The sequence below is a fragment of the Hemiscyllium ocellatum genome, chromosome 20, assembly GCF_020745735.1.
Source record: "Hemiscyllium ocellatum isolate sHemOce1 chromosome 20, sHemOce1.pat.X.cur, whole genome shotgun sequence".
Classification (NCBI taxonomy): domain Eukaryota; kingdom Metazoa; phylum Chordata; class Chondrichthyes; order Orectolobiformes; family Hemiscylliidae; genus Hemiscyllium; species Hemiscyllium ocellatum.
Window position 1 is genome coordinate 23,408,319 of NC_083420.1, and position 17,164 is coordinate 23,425,482.

General features: G+C 38.3%; 1 protein-coding gene across 1 annotated transcript; it reads right to left on the reverse strand.

Moving 5' to 3' along the window:
- Positions 1–570: 570 nt before the first annotated feature.
- kdelr2b (KDEL endoplasmic reticulum protein retention receptor 2b) lies at positions 571–16,364 on the reverse strand. The gene is made up of 5 exons (XM_060840589.1): positions 16,146–16,364; positions 7,090–7,190; positions 6,276–6,434; positions 4,683–4,935; positions 571–1,515 (listed from the first exon to the last, which is right to left on the reverse strand). Exons 1-5 carry the CDS (start codon positions 16,234–16,236, stop codon positions 1,481–1,483), a joined length of 639 nt encoding a protein of 212 aa, XP_060696572.1. The 5' UTR covers positions 16,237–16,364; the 3' UTR covers positions 571–1,480.
- Positions 16,365–17,164: the final 800 nt, after the last annotated feature.

Here is a 17,164-nt window from a genome sequence, read left to right on the forward strand (position 1 = left end):
AGCCTTCTAGCTCAGAGGTATTTTGTTCGAGAATATCTTTGAAGCATCAAAACAATTACTTCATAAAAAGGGGTTATAAAATGCTGTTTCACTTAATGCTTAGATCACATTTAGACAAAAACTGGCAGCACTTGAAAACCTATAAAAATGGCTTCTTATTCCTCCAGTTGGACTAGTAAAATAATTGGCCTAGATCAGTCATCCCCTAAAAATGGACACTGCAAATCAAATCCTAAAATTAGCATATAGGAAACAGGACAAGAAAATGAAGCAAGATTATGGTCAAAGATCAAATTCATGTTTTCAAATTTGGAACTGTAGATTAATAAATCAATAAACATACTCAAAATAACAGTATTTAAGACTTTGCTATGAGGAGATAAGTTTGAGTGTGGAATTGTAGACAGTTAGGACCACACGTCGATAAATATTTGGACTCTCCAAACCTTGCAGCTTCCTCGCAAACAAGTGTGGGGCTTGGAAATCACAGCTTCCACATAACTTTCAGAAATATCTTGCTATGAAAGCTAAATTAAGTGTATAGTGACATATGAGAATACAACAAGCAGAAGCATTTTCCATAAAATGTTTATTTGGGGCAGTATCACAAGATATCATGCAACAGCTTAGTGTGTAAAAAAAAACCAAGATAAACCTCCCAATGTTTTCAAAAGAGTGGTAGCGAAGACCAACAATTCTAAAAGTGATTTGTTCAACAAAATCCCAAAGATTAAACTCAGTCTCATGGTCCCTTGAATATCTAATGTTAAAAGGTCCAAATCACTCTTCAGTCAGTAATATGCACATCTAGTAAGGTTTCTGTAATCTTTATTCTCCATGTTCTATGTTCACAAGAACATATGCCAAAGGACAGAATACATGCATTCCATCTGAAGGTGGCTTAACCACTGATTGAATAAAGGAAACCTTGTCAGCCAGACAACAAGGCATATTTAATTATATTAGCCTCAAGAAATTCTAGTGTTTATGGGGGGCTGTGGAAAGAATGAATTCTTCAAAACAATTTGGCAAATTCAAATAAATACAGCAAGTGGTTGAAAAATCACATACCAGTTTTGCACATCAGATGCTATGTTTAAACAATTGAACTGGTCATTTTCAAATTTTATTTAAACAATTTGCACTTTATCCTTGTAAACAGCTAAAAGGGAAACACGTTCAGTATTTCCAATTTATGCTCGTAAATTTTATTTTAAACCACTGCAAGTAATTCATCCTTTCAGTATATATTCCTTTTGTAGAAAATATATTTTTACACTGTAATAAAAAAGGCAAGATGCGTAAAACAGAAAACTGATGTTTGTGGTCCATCAGACTACAGAACAGCTGTTGACATTTAAATGCAATTCTTAAGTGTGTCCCCTTGCTCTCTGTCTCAGGCATCTTACGTTCTTGGTAAGTTTTCTGCTTCCTCTGCCTGGATGCAACCAACGACAGAAACGTAGATGATCTTTGGCACTTAAGCTGGTAAACTCAGCTTCTTTCCTTTGAGAACTAAAAGGAATAAAAATTGAGAGAAAAGTTATAAGGCAATAACGTTTCTTTTATAGACACATTGGTTTTAAAAAAATGTGTGTTATGGTTTAAGACATGTAAGAAAAAAAGGTTGAGACAGATATGAAGAGTGGTCTGCTCAAAGCCAATAAGGTTAACACCTTCGGTTTTTAAAAAAAATAAGACATTAGAACAACAGGAGCTGCCTGAATGGTCAAGCCTCCACAGAACCAGGATTTCAGTTTTAGCTTTCTGCAGTTGCTAGGGTCTTGAAACTGGAAGTTGAAGCGTTTATTCCTCCTCCCCCTAAAAGCTAGGGTTCTCTTCCTGCTGCTAGAATTGCAGGAGAGAATCTATTTTACTGAATTTGCCTTTGCCAAAGGCGTGTTTATAGGATGGTACTATACTGGAATAGTTAATTAGTTGTTAACACACATTTGTTCAGCATTTTTATAGAGTTACAGTTAAGCCAATTCTTGTTTATATTTTGTCTGAACTGTAGTGTGAAAATAAAGTGTGTTTTGCTTAAAGTAGATCAGTTTGACCAATCGAAACGCATCTGGAATACAACCTCCCAAAAATAAAATGTTAGGCTATTTTAACATATTTTGAGGGGGTTTGTCAAGTCCATGACAAATCCTTGACTCAACCTTCATGTCAAACTGCTTCACCATTAATTACTTCAATGTGGAATAATTTTTTATTTATTCATGAGAGACATTGGTATTATTAGCAAGATCAGAATTTATTGCCGCTCTGAAAGGGCTAGTGTGCCGTTTTGGGAATAGGACCAGGTGGCTCACTAGCAGGGCCAGAGCAAGAGTATCAGGTGGTCTAGACAAACCTTTAGATTTATTTTACATGAAAAATGACGTTATTCATTGTACATTCCCATTACTGCAATTTTCAAAGCATACTTAATCGAACAAATTAATAGCCTTGCCTCCAGTTCATCAGATACGATGCTACCTGTTCCTGGCCAAATTTTTAGATCTTTTCAATTTGCACAATTTATATCACTGTTGCAATGATTAAGGTCTTTATTATCTCCTGGTTTGCAACCTAGGAATAGATGATGGGCTATATAAATTTGAAATTTCAGAAAATACAATGATTCAATGACAAGTTGGGAAAGTCTATGGTAATACATGGAAAATCATAACATATGGACGCAGGCATACCAGTAGATCTAAATCTTTCATTCCCATATTGCAGCCAGTTTACTAACATAGTTTAATGAATTAAAGTCATAGAGATGTACAGCACGGAAACAGACCCTTCGGTCCAACTCATCCATGCCAACCAAATATCCTAAAACAATTTAGATCATTTGCCACCAACTGGCTCATATCCCTCTCAACCTTTCCTATTCATATACAATACTCATTCAGATGCCTTTCAAACATTGTACTTGTCCTTGCATCCACCACTTCCTCTGGTAGCTCAAATCTAGACACATACACACTACCCTTTGCGTGAAGTCACCCCTTTGGTCCCTTTTATATCTTTTCCCCTCTCATCCTAAACCTATGCCCTCTAGATCTGTACTCCCCTATCCCAGGGAAAAGACCACATCTATTTACCCTATCCATGCCCCTCATGATTTTCTAAAACGTGCTAAGGTCACCCCTCAGCCTCCAATGCTCCAGGGAAAACAGCCCTTGCCTACTCAGTCTCTCCCTACAGCTCAAACTCTCCTACCCTGACAACATTCTTGTATATCTTTTCTGTACCCTTTCAGGTTTCACAATGTACTGCCTACAGCAGGGAAACCAGAATTGAACACAATATTCCAAAAGTGGCCTAACCAATGTCCGATACAGCTGGAACATTACCTCCCAACTCAGATATTCAATGCTCTGACCAATAAAGAAAGGCACACCAAATGCCTTCTTAACTATCCTATCTAACTGCAACTCCACTTTCAAACCCTCACTCCATGCTCTCGCTGTTCAGCAACACTCCCTCGGACTTGATCAATTCAGTGTATAAGCCCTGCCCTGATTTGCCTTTCCAAAATACAGCACCTCATGTTTATCTAACCTAAACTCCATCATTAATCCTTGGCCCAATGGCCCATCTGAATTAGCTTTTTCCTTGCATTAGTGACTGTCTAGTAATCACATCAGCCTGCTCATTGGATCATTTACGAGGGCAGTTAAGAACCAGTTGTGTTGCTGCAAGCCTGAAATCATAGTTCAGGCTAGGCAAATATTAGTTCTTCTTCCTCAAGGACATTAGTGAAGTAGAGGTGGTTTTATGACAATCTGACTAACTGCGGCTTTTCTGCACATCAAGTGCATTTCAATTCCCCAGCTACTTCTGTCTGAAATGCAAAGTTTAACAATGAGTACTCAGCGTGCAGTATGCTATGTATCACATAAGCAAATGCAACTAAAACTGTATTCCAAATCACACTAACATAACTAGGTAATTGCATTTTGATGACTATGTTGGCTGAGTGAGAATCAGTGGCCATGGCTTTCCGTTATCTAATGTGATCTCAACCATCCTAAATCAGCCTGTGATTAGTTGAAAGACCCACCACTGACCAGGAATGACTTCCTCTTTGTTGTATGGGAATACCAACCCAGGTTAACCACTCAGGTTCTACGGTCAGACTTGAATCAGCTTCAGATCTTCTTTGGGCTTATCATTTTTCATTTCTTGAACCAATATTTCCACCCAAATTTCATGTTCATGCTACAACATGCAATATTAAGAGAGCACAAAACCATAGCCCAAATACTCTAGAGCTAACAAACAGTATATATTTGGTAAGGTATTAAATTAGGTTACTCCTCTTTGCACATACCACCTCACATATTCAGCTGCCTGTGCTCTGGTTAAAATGGTTCTGCAAGTGTTAATGAAACTTTCATGTATCAAATTTGTATATGACTTATCTGACAAAATGTTTTTATCTATTATAATATTGATGGGTCAAGACTACATTTTACAGATATTTGTGATGATTATTAAAGGTGCTTACTAGCAGTTGGATAGCTTGGGGACAGAGTGGATTCAAAATTGCACACTTTGGTTTCAATCAAGAAAGTTTGCGACACTTTTTCCACCACCTTAAACACAAGCACAACACTGGGTTCCCAAACAGTATATTGTATGAAACATGGAGAATGGAAAAATGCAAATATTCTATTCCTCACCTTTTGTGACGTACAAATAGAAGAAGTCGCAGTAGAGAATAGTCTGAACCAAGCCAGCAACAATAGCAATGAGGTCAAAGAAACCCTCAAAGTAAAAACGCCAGATCCAGTTGATAAGGTACAGGGCACGATACAAGCCGAGAAAGAAGAGATAATGAGTCGTGATGGTCTCTGCTTCACCTGTCTTGCTGATCATGAAGAGCTGGGGGAGAATTGCAACTGACTCCAGGTAAATAGAGAATGTCCACAGGATCTAGAAGAGAGGTTTTTTGAAACTTTAAGCTACAATTTCACATTGCATCTCCATGCTGCTTGTACCCATACAAACAAAGTCAGTAGATTTTTGTCATCCAACAGCGCTGACTTGTGTAATCCCAAAATTCCTTCAACACTTTTCAAAATTGTAACCTTTATTATCTAGGACCAGAGCAGTAGGCACCTTTAAAACAACTGCAATCCCATCACCATCACTGGTACAATAACCTGGTACTCCCTCTCTAATAGCACTCCCTGGGTACACTGACAAAGTTCAAGAACGTAGCTCACCATCACTTTTCAATATCAAATAGGGATGCGTATTAAATGCTAGTGCTGCTAGACATCCCAATAGAACACAACATTCTGATATTAAAAACATAGACAACTCTAAGTTTACTTAAAGTTCTGTTCCAAATGTTCCATCCTTCAAAACAAAAATTCCATAAAACTGTGATAAGCCTCTTCCCATCAAAATCCCTCACTGCACACCATTGCCTTCCAAATTATTATTACAGTCTCACTATCCCAACTGTACTTCACCAGTGGAGGGCAAAGGAACAGCACCTAACAAAAGATTTTAAGTAATAATGCATGAAAATAAATGTATTAAAAGATGGCAGTGGCAGGAAGTTTCTCAAAAGCAAATAGGCTTTGAGCTGACAACAAAAAGTAGACTTTAATGCCAAATTGGTTCCTTCAGACTGGTGTTGCTGCAACATTGGTATTAATTACAGATCCCTGGTTACCCATAAAGCGTAAGTGTTTTTTTTTGCAGTTGAGCGGTTTGTTAGGTCAATTCACAGGACAGTCAACAGTCAATAATGTTAATTTGAGACTGAAGACTCAGACAAGATTGAGCAAGTACACAGTTACATTCCTTCCCAAAGGTGTCCTACTGTTCATTCTTTCTATAAGCCTGCACCATATTTCACTTGCTGATCAAACATTATGACAGAACAAGATTTAAAAATCACACTCGGACCAGCTATTAAGTGGTTACTCAAGAAAGGAGGACATTTAGAGCAATGTTAGTTTTTCTACACCACACTACAGGCTGCTACCATAATAAGAGATGCAAAACAGTCAGATTACTAATAAGTACAATAACCAAAAACAGTTTATTTTTGCTGCTATTACACATCGTGTCCAGTCCAAGAAGATACCCTGGCAGAATCCCAAATCTATGCCCTCCGCTGGGACAGATAGATGGAGACAATTGGAAAAGAAAACAGAAAAATAAAACTACAAACAGTTTGTACTTAAAGCTGGGTGAAAAACAGAAGTTAATACTTTTGGAAACAGTTTGAAATCACCAAAAGCAATTTAGACATTTACCTCCATCGGAGAGAAGTCATGATTGACAAGGAACGACAATCCGCCCACAGGAACAACCAGAAATTCAGCACGGAACGTATCGTGGTTTCCATCATAGGTGGCCTTAAACTTGAAATAGATCAAGTACACCGTGGCAACTGAGCAAGAAATGTAGATAACCTTGTTTTGAAAAAATAAATAAGGGTCAATTATTAACAGTAATAAAAACCTTGATCCAAGCAATCCTCAGCAATTCTGAAAGTTTATGTAAGCACCCAGAAACTCAGAGACCCATTATTTTTTCCCCTGCTTTGGAAAGACCACGCTGACAGACAACCAGATTCAATACAAATATGCTTGCAGCAATATCATAGTTCATTCAATACACTGGACTTCAGTACATTTTTGTTAAATGTTTATCAATCAGGTCATCGATTTTCAAGCTTGTCTCCTGCAGTATCTCCAGGTTAAAAACTATGGAATCTTTGAAGAACGCAGGAGACATACAAAAGTTAAAACCATGGTCTAAGGTGTTTTCAATATAGCCAGTCTAGGACATAAACTGAACAAAACAATATTCAAAACATCAAATGCAAAATTTTGAACATCTTGCTTAGAACACGCATAGGAGAGACAGAAGTTGTGTGCTGAGTTCAAATACGCAAACTTGGACATGGCCAGTACTTACAAACTTTGGAATGGTGAGGATGGACAAAGGTCTGTTACTTCATGGCAAGTGTTCCAATGCACAATACCGCAAAAGAGGTAATCCTAAACATCCCGTGCTTAGAAATAAACGTTTGAAATAGTATTCATTCCACCATCTGAGACTTACCTTCATGGAACTGTTGTACAGAGAAATGAAAATAGTGAACAAATCCAGGTATCGAGTGAGAAAGACCAATGCAAACAGAACCTGACTCTTCCCGGAGATACCTAAAGGAGGAACAAAAATCAACCAATGCAAAAATGCAATAACAGTTTGAATTAACAATTTTTCCTATTTTTAACCTGAAATAAATTAAATGCATGCATGCATAAGCTAAATACTAAGGATTGTGCAAGAATTTCAAATTTGCATCATTGGGAAATCTAAAATTACTTTGATGATGATATACTTTGTACTATGGCCAATTATACTGCATAAAGCATCCCATATGCCCCTAGATGGCAAGATTTCCACATTATTTTAGCTCAACACCAGCATTTTCGTTTATTCCAACATCTAATTTGCATTGCTCACGGCTATGGGCTTTGGTGTTATTGGACCAAAATCCCTTTCATTTTCCACTTACATTTATGTAGTAGCACCTTACTAGAATTTTTGCTCAGGGGAAATCACATTTAATTTTCCAAAACTGAATTTAATCTGATCCCTTTTGTGAAATAATGACATGACTGGGCAGGGGTGAGGGCTCCCCCAAAACGAGAAGGTCAACCCAATATAAATCTTATTTTGAAATTGATCATAGGGTTATCCAAAACATTAAAAGGTGCACTGTCATCCAACAGTGCTATTCTGCACTAAGTAGGTTGGAAACACTACACAGCCAAGTTCATGGAATATAGTGGTCTCTTTATAACTATCTACATAAAGATGGATGACAGCATTGGAATAGGTTATGTGCATATGAAAATCAAAATCTGCCCACTGCACGCATATGGCATTGATTTGCATTAAGGCAGGAACAGAGATTTAAGACTTTCGCAAACCTTGGACATAAAAATAAATCATTCTCTAACTCTGAATGCAATTCAAAGAACAAGAGATTTAGAGATACAGATACTTTGATATTAAAATTACTATAAATTGTGTCTTATTGTCTTGCTTCACAACTACCTAAAGGAGGAGTAGCGCTCCAAAAGCTAATGTTTCCAAATAAACCTGTTGGACTATAACCTGGTGTTGTGTGATTTTTAACTTTGTCCACCCTAGTCTAACACCAGCTCCTCCACAAAGAAAAACAAGTTGTTTCTCAGGTTAGCCAAAGTAAAAACTAAATTAGGATAAGGAACATCTTCTCACTGTTTCCATTGATGGGAAGAACATTTTTTGTATAGCTTCTAATTTGATTCAATTTCACTATGGCCTACATAAACTAAGCTGTGAAACGGTCATCACTAGTTTGCTATGCAAATACCAAGATACTAACAGCTACCATTCTGAAGGAGGGTCACTGGACCTGAAACATTAACTGATTTCTCTCCACAGATGCTGCCTGACCTGCTGAGATTTTCCAGTAATTTTTGTTTACGTTTAATGATGTCAGCATTGTAGTCCTATGGGCTGCCAAGCAATGTCAGTTTACAGTAATTGAACTTCCAAAATTAGTTGACAGAAGCAAACAGACTGCAAGCTGAATGGAACGTTGCACCAAACTGGAATATTTAGCCCAAGAGGATTAAGATGTACACACACTCAGACCTCTCAGTAGCAGCAACATAAGTTTATTTTCCTTCATTGAGCATCTCAAAAATAATTTAGCATTTATCTGTCTCTAGCCATAGGGTCAATAAAACTGCATTCATAACTCTCGGTGCAATGATACTGGAGTAATTTGCATTGTACAATCACTTCAAAACTTAACATGCCTGTCAGGGTCAACAGCATAAATTAAACTTGGCTTGTTTTTATTTCCAGCTGCAGCCTATATAAAGAAAGCATTCTGAACTTCAAACATCCTCAACCCCATTCAATCAAAACTCAAGATGACATGGGACATTAATACAGATAAAGTGTTCAACATTCAACTCCACTGCTTCTTTTGACTTCTTCACATTCTCTCCTCCCAAATATTGTACATCTTGCTAACAAGAAGTACGGACAATAAATGCCAGTCCTGTCAGCAATGCTCATCCTTATCATGAAATAATTCCAGATATCAGCTGTTTTTAAGATGCCTTGCTTTGTGATGGGATTTCATGCACAGGGAGGAGACAAAGCTGATCAGAGGAATCACAGCAAATTTCAATTTGTCCTCAACATTCAAATATCTAACCTGGAAAGCAATCCAATCCCTGAAAGCTGGCTAAAGTAAACAGAATTCATGCAATTCAGTTCAACTGAAAAAGCATCACACTCACAGAGGCTAGACATCTAATCTGCTCAATTCTAGACTGGGTAATGTTTTCCTGTTAAAGATTGAGGACTGCAGATGCTGGAGATCAGAGTTTAGATTAGAGTGGTGCTGGAAAAGCACAGCAAGTCAGGCAGCAACTGAGGAGCAGAAAACGTTGCTTTCCCTGCTCCTCTGATGCTGCCTGACCTACTGTGCTTTTCCAGCACCACTCCAAATCCTGTCTCCTTTGTCTATTTGGTAAAGCAATTGCTTTTATCATGTTGGCCTGTCTAGCTCTTACATACTGTCGAAGGACCACTTTCATACTCCTCTGGAAACAAAAATGTTTTATCAAACTCTCACTCCATCATTTAGTGGAACTGTGTGATACTAAGAAAACCAAATAGAATTCAAGAAGATTTCGGTGTCTATGCTGAAGAACATTTAGGTCTGTTATTAATCTAGTTTTGGCAAATATTGATGAGTAAAACATCAGGAAATTTAAATATAACCCAAGTCTTTGAGAAGTGTAGCTCATTAAGCATTGCTAAGTTGCACCATTGAAATCAGCTCTTTGCAGTAACAGCCCAGTTTGGAAGAACACTGGATTTTTTTTTGATGAGACAAAAATACTTAAAGTCCCATACATGCATTAATGACAGCACAAATAAAAACATTCAAACAATACATGAAAGTAATTCAAATATATGTACAGCCTTTTTGAAAAACGTCAGCGCCAAGATACCGGTCACCTATGTGGAAAATTATCAATTATCAATAAAAGTATACAACGAGCATATTTACTACCTCCCAGGTGGTTTAAACATTTAAAAGAATGGTATTTTGCAATGTTTGCTCCAAAAAGGATATATTCTGTATGTTTCTTTTTAACTGCAAATAGTCCTCAGCACCTAAATAAGGAAACCTGTATGGTTGAAAGCAATAATAACAAAACACAAAACTATCACGGGACGTGTTATATACCTTTCTACAGTATAAATTTAATCAAATTTTAAGTAGATCTGATACAGAATATATAGACATTTGAAACTAATTGTGGCGCTGGAAAAGCACAGCAGATCAGGCAACATCCGAGGAGCAGGAGAGTCAACATCAATTCTCCTGCTCCTCAGATGCTGCCTAACCTGCTGTGGTTTTCCAGCACCACACTCTTCACTCTGATCTCCAGCATCTGCCGTCCTCATTTTTTCCTCCACATACAAAACTAATCTATTTTAAAACGAGGAGGACAAAGTAATGAAAACATTTGCTTTGGGAATCACAATTGGCACCTCCTAGTCCTATATTTCTAGGAATGTTGGAGGAGGCATGTTCTCTGGCTATATAGTGTTTAATCTGCAATCAAGGTAGGAGGATGGAAACTCATCTGGCTAGCTTCCAGAACTAGAGCAGACATAAGTCCTTTGGTACATAATGGCATTAAGATAACTAATGCTGAAAATGTGTTGCTGGAAAAGCGCAGCAGGTCAGGCAGCATCCAAGGAGCAGGAGAATCGCGTTTTGGGCATGAGCCCTTCTTCAGGAAGGATAACTAATGAAAAGCAAAACCAGTCCCGACAAAGTTACATTTTGTGACTTTCCCCAAAGGATTTACAATACACCTTCCTTACTTTCTTCAACAGTTGTTGAAGTGAAAAAAATATTCTACAGCAACTGGATTATAAAATTGGGGGCGTACAGTTAATGCTAAATATAGAGAATATTGATTTAGGACAGTAGAGAATGCAGAAGCTATAAAAAGGTGTTGGATTAATAGTCAGCAATACATGCCCAAAATTTAAAAACTAGAACCCAAGCTACTTAACAAGGATAATTACAGGTAGTTAGTATCCTTTACTGTATTCGGGACTTTTCCTCCCCAGTATACTTCTCCTCTAATCAATTTCAAATCCTTTTCATAACAAGGGCATGTGTTGCTCTGATTTGATGTACTGTCAGGCATCAAATGCAAATAAATTTTGTATCCCTGCACAATTATATCCTGTGTACAGGCAGTCCCAGAAGCTAGCAGTTATCCTTTTGTTTTGGGTAATTTTACCATCCCTTTCAGCTGCACATACTGTTTGAACTGGAACAAGCTTTAAGGATTTCCTTTCTCATGAGAAGTATTCTCTCAGCACTTCAATTTCACAGGTTCCTTATTAAAAACCTGATGTTACTGGAAGAAAAACTGTAACTATATTCATGAGGGAAATGACAAGCAATTAAGCTGCCTGTTTGATCAGCTATTATATCTAACTCTTACATTAAGCAATCACAGGAACTGACATATAGTAATCCACAAAAGAAAAAAAAAGTGGAATCAAGCAGTTCTCCAATGAATTTCACCCTCTAAGTATTCAAAATCATTTCAACTCCAGCAAGATAATTTTTGAAATGATGTTGGACAGGGGTGAATATTGATCAGGACACAGACAATTCTCTAGGTCCTCCTTAAAACATTAAGGTAGAATCTTTTAGATCTACCCTTGAGGACAGTCAGGGCCTCAACATTCTATCCAAAAGATGGCATCCAAAAATATAGCACTCCCTTAGCAGTATTTTGAATCAACTTAGGTTGCATGCTTTGGGGCTGAAACCACAAATCTTCCAACTCAGATTTTAACTCTCATGGTAACAGATATCTCTAACAACCAGAAAACTGCTATCTACAGCTATGACAAGGTTAACTAGAAACGCTTATTAAAAAGGTGGGTCACAAGTGAGTGCACTTTATATTCTCATTGATCCATATTCTGCAGAGTTGCCAGAAATGAGACAATCCAAACAGCAGTCCAAAGTAGCAAAACACACCCACAATTTACTCCAAACCACTAACATTAAAAATACTCCTTATAAGTTTGTTACAACAACTTCACAATTGTTGATAAAAAATAATACAGGGCAAATTACATTACCAGCATACAATTAATTGATGCTTTTACATAAACTAGCTTGGAAAATGACTCAAAAATATTCAGCAAATCAATTGGGGAACAATAATTCCCTTTCAAACCCTGTTGAACTTTGCCTTTTGGAATCCATACCAATGAAAACAGTATCAACTATCGTTTCGGATCTGCAGCTTCAACCTGTGACCAGGTATTGCGAATTGCACAGTTGGGTCCAGAAGTGCTCCACAGCAACACTGAAGATGGTACTCAAACATACCCCTAGAAATCTGAAACTCATTTTAGAAGTGGATGTTAATACCCAAGCTTCATTGATTGGATGCTACAATGTATCTGTACGTGTGAACTTTATGTAACAAGAAGCTACCCCACCCTCTTCCCAAAGAGCATACGTGGAATTTGATGAGTCTTGCTGAACTTGAATTTCTTGAAAAGAAATTAGTTATTAGAGCAAGGACTTTTAAAGATGATTTGACAGCTGGACAGATATAATTTAAACAATTTGATATGTACAATTAATGCAATTTTTCTAATAAAACAGTTGCACACGATGTAGCAACTGTCAATCCTATAGAGGCCCAAACTGTCAGATTAATTTATCTGAGCAAAAATATACATTGCAATTACATTTGCCTACTGTGGAATCGATGGCCATTGACTATAGTTGTTAGAGAGAAAAATGCTTAAAATAAAGGCTCAAGGAGTAGGTTAGTGATGACTGAGGAAAAAAAGGAAGTCAAGCAGTTGGGAGAATCACATGAACTGAAGGTACATTTGAAGGAGCCCATAGTTCACACTGGTCATTCTGTGGCCCAAAAGAACTTGGAATAAGTGCATTAATCTACAATGCAATATGACACATTTAAAACTGATGTTTTTTGCCAGCTAATATGTAAGTACACAATTTAGTAAATAAAATAATTTAATACTGGACTCACTTAATTGCAGCTAAACCCAACAATGTCTCTTAAATGCTAAGTAGTGTGTTTTGGAACGAGACAACGGTTTTAAATTTTCAGAGCCAGTTTTAAAACAAAAATAAATGAAAAATTTTCAAAATCTAAACTTCAAGTTATAGATTTAGAGTTCATTACCTTTACGAGAGACAATGGCCTATTGATATTATTGCTGGACTGTTCATCCAGAGGGGCAGACAATGTTCTGGGTGCCTTGGTTCAAATTCCCACCATGGCAGATGGTGGAACTTGAACTCAATAAAAAAAACTGGGCTTAAGAGTCTAATGATGAATTAATTGTCAACTATTAAACAAAAACCTACCTGGTTCACCAACAGCCTTTTCTTTTCTCTTTTCAATCCCTTAATTACTACTGTAATTAAAGAATCTGCCATCCTTATATGGTCTGGTTTACATGTGACTCCAGACCCACTGCAACATGGTTGACTTTAAACTGCCAACTGGGCAATTAGGAATGGGCAATAAATGCTGGCCTGACCAGCCACACCCTCAACCCATGAATGAATAATAAGGACATAAAGCACTGTAGGGAAGAGCTGTAAACTTTCCTATTCAATTAGACAGGATATTCTTCCCCAAGCAAATCCCTTATTTGATTAATTTAAGAGGCACATCAATTGAGAGCTGTTTCGTTTAAAGCTGTTCTCTAAAAGGGGTCACAGAGGGAGTAGATAGCGATTGTCCGTCATTTTCCAGATCAACAATATATTCCAAAAGTGTTAAATATTCAATATATTTAACACATTTAAGGATTTGTTTTATGAAAAGGTAAAGTACTTCAATCTGCAATTGGCTGTATTTTAAATAGACAATGGTTGTCAGAGTTGCAATCCCTAACCTTAATGTGCTCAGAAACATTAGATTCTCTCAGAAAACAGCCTTGAGGTAACCAAAAGACAGCCTGCTTAAAAGCATATCATTCAAGTTATTTAAATTTGTTGTTAATGCATTAAGACAGTTTTACAATATTATCAAAAACAAACAGGTTAATTTTTTCATCCTTTTCTCAAAATAGCATGTTAATATTCTCCATACTCTGATTAAATGTGTTAGCTGGCACTGCAAAAGTTAGAGCTAAATATGTGTTCAAATTATATTGGTTTTATTTTGATGTGCAGTTGCAGACTCAGCACTATATCAGACTCCAATATCTTCCTTAGAAATTCTCAGAGAGGAGAGCCTACATGTCTTTTTGCCCAAGTTCTTCACACATAGGCACAAATTAAACATAAATGACAAACAAGGTAGATGCACTGTACTGGAATGAAGCAAGCAAAGTAACAAAGGGAGAAACTATAAAGCAATGGATTATAACATACAGTGATGTAGACAAGCTACAAGACTTTTAGGGTTTTAAAGTCACATGCAACTTCCACATTCAGGATTAGGGAGGTTGCAAAGTGAAGCAGAGAGTGTAGGCAGGGGCCCTTCAGGGTCCAGCTGACCCCAGCATAAGTTTGTTCAGCAATGAATGATTGTGAAAAAATACATTATATGTAGTACACTCAATCGTTTCCTGATTTACACAAGTCTTATGTCTGATGGTTCAGCCTAGCTCATTGATGAGACCTGAATGGATAGAATAGTCTGTCACCGAGGGCAGAGATTTTATTCATTTACCCGAAGATAATCCTGCCAACTAATATAGTACTTTATTGGTCAGCTCTCCATAGTTAAATAAGCAGCGAGAAACTTGATACTTAGTTGCATTTTTAGTTAATTAAACTCCAGTTGTACTCGCATTCAATTGTACTCTTTCAAGTCAACCAAAACACCCAGGTAAATGGGGCAGCAGAAAGCTGAACAGTCTCTACATTTTTAAACCTAAGCATCTTGAATATTAGCGAATCGGATGTAAGTTATACGCATGCGTTACAAGTGCCAATCAAAAGGGGAGCACAAAGATTAGGATTCACAAAATGTCGTACAGTTTTTAATTCTCAGGGCACAATGCCTGAAACAACACAAAGGCATGGATGCTAAACATTGACCAACATGAAGATAAAAACGTACATTCGATTTGCACACATTTTCTCTTTTATAGAGTGCGAGAAGGCAGCTCCTTCCCTCACCACACCTACAATGGGCTGCCACGTCAGAGCAGAACAGGCAAACCGAGGGCCACACAATGGAAAGAGAGCAGAAATGAAACATAGGATGAAACAGTACAAAAGCCTTTTGAGCAATCGATGAACTTTGACAGTTAACTCGTCATGTAAACACAAAACAATGGTTTGAATCTTCTAGGCACGCCAGAAAAGTAGGACGAAAAAGCAAACTTGCGAACAGAAACTAACTTCGAATGAAGTGCTTGCAAAGCTATTACACCTGGTCAACAAAAATACAATTGCAATACTTCAGTGAATTTATTTTTTTTTAAAAATCAGAGCTCCAGCTGCAGAAATGGAACGGGTGCAATGTAGTACAGTAGTGAAGTGGCTTTTGCGCGCGCTGTTTTTTTTTGGGGGGGGCGGAGAAAGAGTTCACTGACCCCTGTTCTTTGTCAGGTAACCGGACTCCATAAGCAGTTGTTGTTGTTCGACCCAGGCCACTGCAACAGCAGGAAGAGGGGGCCGGTTTCCACTAACAGCCCAGGGCAAGGCCGGGTGGCTAGGTTACGCTGGTTACCGCACTCCAGACCACCCACACGCTTTCTACATGTCAGCAAGTATTAAGAGTAAACCACTGGAATTAGAGATTATTGCCATCATGCATCTTTAGGATCTTATTGGCATCACGTAAAATGTGATCTGATTAACACAAACTCGCTTCCACATGGTGCAACTTGTTAGCAAAAGAGTAATTAAGGTAAATACCAAAATGACATTTTATCCAATTTGAAATAATAAATAGCACCCTCACACCTCCTTTTACGGTCTTGGGGCCTGACGACCCACCTTCTCCTTCCCCCATAGCAACCGAAAAGTGCGATCCGGAACCTACCAGCGCACGACCGAGTCTTCCATATCTTCAGCAGCAGGATGATGATTGCCATTAAATGCGAGAAATCGCCGGCCAGCCGAAAGATATTCATGACGAGTTAGCCGAGAGAGACAGCGTGTGGGTATAGGAGACAGAAAGGGAGTCCGAAGCAGAGCCCGTCCGACGGCTGAGCTGGAAAAGCTCCTCCCTCCGCCGGCCGTCCCCCTCAAAATGGCGGCGGCGACGACGTGGCCCGGGGACGTGGCCAGCTGCGCTCCGCATCATGGGATACGTGGCAACGTCATCGTTTCCAACACCTCACAAGGCCCTCGAGGGCTGAGCCGCGCCCCTTCGCATCCAGCGCGCTCAGACAAGGCCACGCCCCCTCCTACAGCCCCGCCCCTCCGATAGAGCCCCGCCCTGTCTGGGGACGGGAAGCTGATGCAGTCACTTATCCATCAGTTAGCGTTATGCTTGTTGCAAGCTTGAGAGACAAAAATACGACGTTCTACCCAAATGTTGTTAACTCAGGTGTATTTGTAAATATTAACTGACAGCACAAGCTAAGTTATCAGGGTATGACGGACTACTCTGATACAAGGTCATTGGAATCGAAATATTAACTCTGCTTTCTCTGCACAGATGCTCCAAGATCTGCTGAGTTTCTCCAGCATCCGCAGCTCTTTGTTTTATATTTGGACTTCTTTTTTGAAGACATCGAGTAGCCATCCTTCCCCACATGATATCAGTGCCTTTGACTGAAGGTTTTGTGGCACTGAACCTACCTTCAGAAGCCCAGATGGTTCCAGCAGAAAACAAAATATGAAAGAGTTCACGCTTGCACCTTTTCTTACTTTAAACAAGAGTTTGAAAGTTGACCAGATTATGTTTTTCCTCTTCTTGGGAAATTGAGAACACATTGTCATGGTTTCAAAATAAGAAAGGGGCAAGTTAGGACTATGAGGTGGTTGCAGTTCTTCACTCATAAATATGCCCAATGACAGCATCTTATAAGAGAGCACCCAAAAATCTATCAATCT